Raw genomic sequence first — 9,845 nt, forward strand, 5'->3', positions numbered from 1 at the left:
CTTTTGTAAAGTTTTGAATTCCGTTCGATACTATTATTTTATAAAAAGGCTACCTTTCCTTCTTTACTGCATCATCTAAGAAGAATGTTCTTATTTTAAGCTGTCCATGCCGTATTTGTGTTTTCTGTTTCTTCTTTTAATGAAAGAACGGTAAGAAAATTACGACTCTTTATCAAGAGCCAGCGATGATATAATTTTCAACTGATGATTATTCAAAAAATTATCATTTAAATAATTATTGCAAGTATAAACATTTGGATTCAAATAAATTGTAACTAATTTATATTAATAAATATCTAAATTTAATATGGGAACAGGAACATATGGGCAGCTAATTATAAAAAGAAAAATAATTTTTTAACTATATTAAATTTTGATAATTTTTTTTTTAATTTTAAGTGATATATTTTAAATAATTTCATATTTTTTTATTTTTTTTATATTTTAAAATTATTTAGAAGATGTCACTGTCTAGAAAAATATTGTATATATTAGAAATTTAAATTTGTTAGTCGGTATAAACATTTTCTACGTTACTCGTAGTTTTCAAGCTACCTAAGAGAATGTTGGCCCACCGCACCATACAATTTACATTCATTTTTAAAATTTTTGTATTGTTATTATGTAGTGTGATTTCTCGTTAAACATAACGAAATATTTGTATTAATTATTTTATTAATATCTTATATGCAAATTTCATATTTTATTCCGTGATTCATTTTAATAAGTATTTTTTTAACTGTTATATTTGTTGTGAAATCTCATGTTTACAAGATATTCAAATTTAAAATTAAAAAATTACAAATAACTTTTTTACTTTTTCAAATGAGTAAATAATTAATTCAGTATAATAAGTATTTTATATTTTCTTTGTAGTATTATAAAAATTATTTTTTGTTAATGTTTAAAGTGATTGAATATTCATTGACCTTCTTAAATATTAATGATTAATAGTTTAAACAAAATTAGTGAAATTAAAATTTATATTAAGATTATAATATTTTATTATACTAAAAACGGAATACATAATATTTATTGTTGCTAAATTTATTATTTATCTTTTTACTTTTTCAAAAATTTGTGAGTTGGTTTGCTACCCTAATTTAAAGGAAAGGTTAAATTTAGGGAAGATAATTCAAGGCGGATTGTCCCACAGGTCCGCATAAAAAACACAAGGCAGTTAGGATGTTGAGTCTGCTAGCTCGCACTCGCATGCTTACAAAATTAAATATGTTCATTTTTTAGTTCTCACATCATTCACGTTATTTTTATAAGTTTCTTTTATTTTTTATTTTATTATTATTATTATTATTATGTTTATGTATAATCATTGTATATAAGATAATGATTTTAGTTCTTGAATGTGGGATATCTTTTTATGCATTTTTAGGTACATGTCTTGTAAGGTGACATGTTGTTATTATACTTTAGCTATAATCTTTGGTACTATTTTTTTGTCTTTGATTAGGTAAATTAATTAGAATTATTTCGATTGAAAATAAATATCATAAAAAAAATAAAAAGTTTTGCTTATCACAAAAAAAAAATATTTGTTCATCACAAATGCAAGCCAGCGGGCCAACCCGCAGGACAGGCCGATCCACAGGACGAGACAATCCGTGGGACGAAATAGGTAAAAAAAGTAAACATAATACTAAATTGCGGGACGGCCCAATTCAACTTGCACTTTATGGGCTAAAACGCAGAACGGGTTAAAACAAGCCAAACTGTCTGCTTTACCATCCCTAATTAAATCTCATTACTCATAACTATTATGGAATAAACTCAAACCTATTTTTGAATGATGAGATGGTGCATTATTATCCTTATAAATATTATTTGAATTTTAGATAAGTATATAAATATGGATTTCATTTTAAAATGAATAAAATAACTTTTGTTGACAAATGTTTGACATGATACATATTATGAAAGGAGATAAAATGTCAAATAAAATTAAAAGGAAAAGAAAAAGTGGGTAGAAGTAAATACTACACAAATGTATTATTGTTTTTACAAAATATCTACTACATCTTGTATATAATGTAATATATGACTATGAGTTAACATTTAAAATAAAAATAAAAATAAAAACTTCTTCCATCGACCTCCACTTCATTCCTAAAAGTTAAGAATTACCTTGGACGTGTGTCATGAATCCTTGAATAGAGCTACTCTACACTTTCATTAATACTTAATTGATATTTGTATTTAAATTTCTCTCAATTTAGTCTATTAAAATTTTCTCCCATATATTTTATCTTCAGATATTCGTTTCCCTTTTTAGTACATTTCAAAATAAGTTTTTGCTGATTTATTTATCTTAAAGTTTACTATTTTTCTCTCTATATCCATAATATTACTCGAGTGTTATAAAATTTCATAATTAATTTTATATGTTCTACTTAACTCTTAAATAGGTATACTGTAGTATAGTCTAACAAATGATAAGTGTTAAATTAAATTCTTATTACTACGTGTGATGAATATAAAAAAATTATAACTTTTTTTTAATAGTGATATATATATATATATATATATATATATATATATATATATATATATATTTGATTCACCAATTGGTATGTTTTTTTTCAAGATTTTTAAGAAATTAATCCAATAATAATGAAATCCATAAACACTGCTTAAAATTAAACGAACAATCTGTATACATTAAAAAAAGAAGATGAAGTTCCCTTCGTCCATATAGTTTATTTAAAAGTCATTTGAATATTCCTCTCTTTGCTTCCAGCTTGCAAATTAACTTTGCATGCCGAATAAAAGGGAAAAGAAAGAGTAGACGAAGAAGAAGAAAACTACAAGTCTGGAACATTTAGCAAGCATATATTTCTATTCATCGTCTTTTTCTTCTTTTGTTTGCAGAATGTTTTGACCTCGGAATTTTGATTATATAATTATTGTTTTTAATCTTTTAACTAAAAAAAATCTACGTTCATTACATTAATTGTTTAATTTTAGAAAACTTAGTGTAAGCGTGTTGTGTGAATAAACGAAGAATGGAAACAGTGTTTCGTTACGGGGAAAGAGAGAACGCGTAAAGCATGTTAGTTTGTGTGGGGTTATTATTTTATTACACAAAAAATAAAAATAAAAAAATTTATTTTATTATCCTGGTGCATGACACGTGGCCATCTCCACTCTATTTAAGACCCTAACTCCTCTCTCTCACAACCTTCACCTTCGCACTTTTCCACAACAGATTCATCACTTTCTACAGACAGTTGTTTCTTTCTCTCTCTGTTTCTCGCGATTATCGAGCGCCATGGTTCTCTCCAAAACGGCATCGCAGACGGACGTTTCTGTCCATTCAACCTTCGCCTCTCGCTATGTGCGCACAGTTCTTCCCAGGTAAGTAGATGTGGATCTCTGTTTTTTGATGTATTTATTGAATGAATGAATGGTTAAGATGTTGTGTGTGAAAATGGAAATGAACGATGATGATGCGTAGGTTCAAGATGGGAGAGCTATCGATCCCGAAGGAAGCGGCGTACCAGATCATAAACGACGAGCTGATGTTGGACGGAAATCCGAGGCTGAACCTGGCGTCGTTTGTGACGACGTGGATGGAGCCTGAATGTGACAAACTCATAATGGCTGCCATTAACAAAAACTATGTGGACATGGATGAGTACCCTGTCACCACTGAACTTCAGGCAAGTACCACGCCATGCTATTTACTATTTATTAATCTTAATCGATTATGATTATGGATGAGAGATATAATTTTTTTTTTAATCATTTATCCAGTACCACTCCTTGAATCCTTCTCTCTAGCTTCCTCAGGTCTTCACCTTCTGTGACTTACATCTCATCTTATTGTCTCGTTATAATTCACATCACTATGACTTACCTTTCTATATGTAGTTTCTTGGAGAAAAAGAAATTCAACCTCTCTTTCGAACGGTTAATCCATGGACATTTAAGAAAGACCCCATGCTCATTCAAAATTTTTATGAATAAAATATAAATGAAACAAAAACACTCGTTTTACACGGAGATTTAAAAAGAAAAATGTTTTTTTTAATGATTAAATTTTGATAATTTTTTGAGTGTTTTTTTTTTAATATTTTAAAACTACTTAAAAAATAATAATAAAAGAAAATTGTAAAAATTTAATTACAAAATATTGTACTAAATAACGATATTAGTTGATTAAAAGTGAATTAAAATATTAATATTCTTATTCATTCAACATTTTTATCACTCAAATATAAATACCTTTTTAAAAATGGAAAAAAAAATGTTACTGAATTAAAAATATTATATTTATTATTTTTTTAAGTTTAAAATATAAATATATTAAATTTTAGGATATAATAAATTCAAATTTTACTTTTAAATTTAAGGAATAAAATTATATTTAACTATAATTTTTTAAACTTTAATATACTTGAATAAACTTAAAAAAATATTTTTTAAAATTTTGTTTGAGAATATTATTGAAAAAAAAATGTAATTGTACCTATTTTTTAAAAACGATTTAAAAAATATAACCAATTTTTTTTATAAATTCTATAAAAAGTAAAACTATTTTCTACATTCTTGAATATTTAAAAAAAATTGACCTTGTCAATCCCAAATTATTTTTTTTTATTCTAATCATGGTTTGAAAAACTCATTTCTTTTCCTTGTGATGACAAAATATATTCAGATTAAGTGGTCACTCACAAAAATATCCACAATAGATAGATGAATATATACTTGCTTATTTCAAGATGTTGGGTTATATTTTTTTTCATCTATAGATTATGATTATAGTAATTAAGGAAATTGTGGTTATATATAAAAGACATTTAACATTACTTTTACTCAAAAATATTAAGACAATAATGTTATGGACCTTTGATCTTATATAGTTTTAATTTTGTCTGTTCTATTCAATGTGAAACTTTTGACTTACACTTGGACTCCCAACACAAGATTAGTCATTGTTAGCATAATATAAGTACAAGCAATACACTCAACCAGCCCCACACCTATTTTATATATGTTTGATAATTTAATTAATTTTATTTTTTAATCTCTAAATTAAAAAATAAATATGATTACAAAACAATGAAAAATGTACACAAATAATATTTATTCTTTAATTTTTATATTTATATTTATATAAAAACTTCTATTTTATTTTATGTGTGGCTATGTAATGGTAGATGTTCTTTTATATTTTCTGTGAGGTTTTAGTTATTCTCTATGCAATTTCTCTAATTATTATAAATAATTTTTTTGTATATTTTTTATAAATGTTTTTTTGTTTTATTTATTTTGATAATCTTGTTTAATCGATGTTGAACTCAATATTTTTTGTTATATTTTTTATCTGTATGTTATACCCTGTATGATAATTATTTTTGTCGGAAAACAAGAGTAAAAATTTGGAAGTAGATATATACAATTATTTTATAACAAAAATGTATCTATAAAAAATATCCAAAATTAAATTCTATGACATAAATAGATTAAAAATAAATATTAAATGGTAGTCAATAAAAAAATTTCTTTTGAGTTTTAAGATGTTTAACTCTTGAACAATGCATACATAAACTAAATTAAAAATTTCATAATTTTAAAATACAGTGACATACACATTATATATATATATATATATATATATATATATATATATATATATATATATATATATATATATATATATATATATATATATATATAGACACACACATACACTAAAAATGTTTTACATAAATAATTATATTATATAATTTAAATTTATAATAATTATGTTTGTAATTTTATGTAATTATAATAATATTGAAATAACTTAAGGTTATATTTAGTTGTTTGTAATGTTATGTGTAACTTTTTTTTATACTATATTTGAATACAAATGAAACTAAAACCAATAAATATTTATTCTTTTTAATAATTATTTATTAATAGAAGAAAATGTTTCATATATATGTTTCCAGAATTAAAACTTACATAAATAGATCATAAAATGAATGTAATAAAATTCTATTTTTAACTTTTAAAGTTTATGCTTTTAAACTTCAGAAGTAGCCATACTTCATAGTTGTTGGACCTTTGATTTGGGCCCGTATGAAAAAAATAAAAAAAGCGAGAGCCGAACAGAAAGTCCTTTGGTCCAATCAACATACAATGGGTCATTTGTTTTGACAATTGGCAGCCAGTTATGGGTGAAAAACATTTTAGTTAAACTTTTTCATCCATCTTGCACTCCAATTTACATAGTCTTTAACATATCAAATAAATATTTATTTATATTAATAATAGTTGTTCATATATACTTCCTCTATAAAATAAAAATGGATGAAAGTTACAATATTTCCCAAACAATACAGGACAAAAATGATTTTACATTTGCAAACGTTGACAACACGTCAATATATCCCATTTTTTCCCAAAATAGTGTAATATAAGCCTGCTATTTGCATGTGTTGTAATTATACGTAGAGTGTATACCATTCAAACTTGATTTCATAGTACAAGCAAAGTTGCTTCGTGCATAACGTTTCGATCTAACGTTAACATTCAAACTTGTATGCGTGTAGAATCGTTGCGTTAACATGATAGCTCACCTTTTCAATGCACCACTGGGAGAGTCAGAAGCTGCCGTTGGTGTTGGTACGGTTGGCTCATCAGAGGCCATAATGTTGGCTGGATTGGCATTCAAAAGGAGATGGCAGAATAGAAGGAAAGAAGAAGGGAAGCCTTGTGATAGTCCCAATATTGTTACTGGTGCCAATGTTCAGGTACACAAAAACACACTTGCATCTTCATCCAATAAAATTTCATCATTGTTGGGAACTGTTTCTTGAATCTACTCATTATTGAACTTAATTCATTGTGCTCATTTGAAGGTTTGCTGGGAGAAATTTGCAAGGTACTTTGAGGTGGAGTTGAAAGAGGTGAAGCTGAGTGATGGATACTTTGTAATGGACCCTGAAAAAGCAGTGGAAATGGTGGATGAGAACACCATTTGTGTTGCTGCTATCCTTGGTTCCACTTTGAACGGAGAGTTTGAAGATGTCAAGCGCTTAAATGATCTCCTACTAGAAAAGAATCAGGCAACTGGGTGTGTGTACTATAAATATTCATCGCTTCTTAACTATTTCCTATTTTGTGAATCTAGTTTTAGAGATGGAATTGACATGTGAAATTAATTGTTGGGTAGATGGGACACTCCAATTCATGTGGATGCAGCCAGTGGTGGATTCATTGCACCATTTCTTTATCCAGAGCTTGAGTGGGACTTTCGGCTACCACTAGTGAAGAGCATCAATGTTAGTGGACACAAATATGGTCTAGTCTATGCTGGAATTGGTTGGGTCATTTGGAGAACCAAGGAAGACCTTCCTGAGGAACTCATTTTCCACATTAACTATCTCGGAGCTGATCAACCCACCTTCACCCTCAACTTCTCCAAAGGTAAGTTCACACACTCAATTGGTTCAAAACAAGAACACAATTTTGCTTTCCCTTTGTACCACTAACTTGGTTATGCATATTGATATCACTACATTTTTTTTTGCATAAAATTTGCAATGCAGGTTCTAGCCAAGTTATTGCCCAGTACTACCAACTAATTCGACTGGGTTTTGAGGTATTATGAGACATTCTTGGGCACAAACCATACTTAGCTATTTCTCTATTTTTTCTTTATCTCACCAGGTATCAAATAGTTGATAACATGTTGTATTAGTCATCTATATTAAATTAGACTTGACTTAATGGGTTTGCAGGGATACAAAATGGTGATGGAAAACTGCACAGACAACATGGCAGTGCTTAAGGAAGGACTAGAGAAAACTGAAAAGTTCACCATTGTGTCTAAAGACATCGGTGTCCCATTGGTGGCCTTCACTTTGAAGGACCACAGCCACTTCAATGAGTTCCAAATCTCTGATCTTCTGAGGCGCTATGGATGGATTGTGCCAGCATACACTATGCCCCCAGATGCAGAACATGTCACAGTGCTTCGTGTTGTGGTTAGGGAGGACTTCTCTCGCACCCTTGCGGAGCGTCTTGTCACTGATCTCACCAAAGTGGTGCGCGAGCTGGAGCTGCTTCCTGCTAGGGTAATCAGCAGCACCGTAACGACTACTGCCGGAGAAGATGGTGAAGTCACCGAGGGAAAAGTATTGATTGCCAAGAAGAGTGAACTAGAGACACAGAGAGCAATCACTTCAGCTTGGAAGAAGTTTGTGATGGAGAAGAAGAAGACGAATGGTGTTTGTTAGAGCCCTGTTTTCGATCAATTTTAGCAGACCAATCTCTGCGTTTCCACAACCTTTGGTAGGCACAAATTTTACTACAATCTTAATTATCCTGGTATGACAATTATCGTTCATGAATGCTCATAAAGTTTTAACTGGTGTCATTTATTCTGTTTTATCAATGCAAGTACGTTCTTGTGTTCCCAAAAATTTGTTTTGGATAAGTTGGTTCAAGTAAATGTGTTCCAGTGCATACAAGGACAAATGATTGATCATTTTTGCAAACGTATCAACCGCTTGGCGACCTATTTTTAAAACTTTATAGTTGTACAGAAAACAGAATAGTAGATGTAAACTAGTTATATGAATTTGTTGGAATTAATATTAATACATCACTAATTTCTTAAAAACCCATCCATCAATGTTTCCTATATTTAAATACAACTAAGGAATTACTTATATTTAATCAATTGTAATAATAGAAGTAATTTTTAATTAAATAAACTCAATTAAATGTGATTATTTTTAAATACTCTTGTTATCAAACTTAAACACTATTTGTAATAAATATGACTAAAAACATACTTTACTAATGCAATTTCTTTTATGAAATAAAAAAGTTAAATGAGTTCAACTATATATATTTTTTTAAAATTAGTATGAAAAATTAGATGCAAAAATAATACGTATTATTCTTTCGTTCTTATAATTTAGTATTTCTTAAAATAATTAAACTCGGTACCTGATATATAAATATAAGACTAAGATTTACATATATTTCTCGAACTGGTAAAATTAACATATTTTAATTTTGATTCTTATAGAAGATTCATTGCATTTTATTTTAAATTCTTTCATAGAAATTAAAATCAAAATTCGTTAACGTTATTAAAAGGATAAGTATATTTAAGTCTAGTATTAAACCACAGTAAACTTATTTGGTGCTAAGTACATATCAAATTAAACTTCCCAACTTTACCACATAGTAATTAAACCTATACTCTAAACACATTACAAAGTAAGATGAAAAGCTATATTCAGTTTTTTGTGGGTACAAATTCATTATCAGTGTCATTTTCTTTTACAAAGCCCCTTGTACGTACTTCTATGAACAGTACTTTCTTCACAAACTCAAATATAAACAAAAATGTCTATTTTACATCAACTAAAAATGTTAGTTTAATTTATTGATTTTTCTTTATTTCTTAAAACATCATACTTCTAAACTATCTCTAATAAAATCATATTTTCTGGAGATGTTTAGATTAAGCTTGAAAATATTTTTTAAAATAATAACATTAAATAAAATTGAATGAAATAAATTTAATTATACTTTTATAAGCATCATGTTAAATTTACCAATGTTGTTGGTTGAATAAAATCGGAAATAATTGATCGTGTTTGGACTAAAAGTTACTCCACTTTTCAACACAAACAACATAAATTTCATTAATGTTATTATGTAGAAAAGAACAAAGAAAAGTGAGAAGGAACAGCAATTTGTTAAGCTGTCATACTTCAATTATGAAGATTTGCAACGTATTACATCGTCGCCTTTTAGAATTCTAAATTTGTAGCAGAATGAAATGCTCCGCTGAGTTTCCTTCATTCATCAATTAAATTGTG

At 27.8% G+C, this 9,845-nt stretch overlaps 1 protein-coding gene across 1 annotated transcript; it reads left to right on the forward strand.

Moving 5' to 3' along the window:
* The first annotated feature begins 3,200 nt into the window (after positions 1 to 3,200).
* Positions 3,201 to 8,429, forward strand: LOC114193568 (glutamate decarboxylase 1-like). Its single transcript, XM_028083421.2, has 7 exons — positions 3,201 to 3,369; positions 3,470 to 3,674; positions 6,555 to 6,755; positions 6,864 to 7,078; positions 7,178 to 7,431; positions 7,554 to 7,606; positions 7,746 to 8,429. The coding sequence occupies exons 1-7, from the start codon at positions 3,284 to 3,286 to the stop codon at positions 8,241 to 8,243; spliced, it is 1,512 nt and encodes a 503-aa protein (XP_027939222.1). The 5' UTR covers positions 3,201 to 3,283; the 3' UTR covers positions 8,244 to 8,429.
* The last annotated feature ends 1,416 nt before the right edge of the window (positions 8,430 to 9,845 follow it).

This window comes from Vigna unguiculata, chromosome 8, assembly GCF_037176805.1.
Source record: "Vigna unguiculata cultivar grain cowpea cultivar isolate G323 ecotype 2 chromosome 8, ASM3717680v1, whole genome shotgun sequence".
Classification (NCBI taxonomy): domain Eukaryota; kingdom Viridiplantae; phylum Streptophyta; class Magnoliopsida; order Fabales; family Fabaceae; genus Vigna; species Vigna unguiculata.

Excerpts from the sequence above, each read along its gene's own strand:
- LOC114193568 (XM_028083421.2), top strand. The coding sequence starts at position 3,284 with ATGGTTCTCTCCAAAACGGCATCGCAGACGGACGTTTCTGTCCATTCA. Across the intron at positions 7,432-7,553 it reads CACCCTCAACTTCTCCAAAG|GTTCTAGCCAAGTTATTGCC; the intron begins GTAAGTTCACAC and ends TTTGCAATGCAG. Across the intron at positions 7,607-7,745 it reads TAATTCGACTGGGTTTTGAG|GGATACAAAATGGTGATGGA; the intron begins GTATTATGAGAC and ends ATGGGTTTGCAG.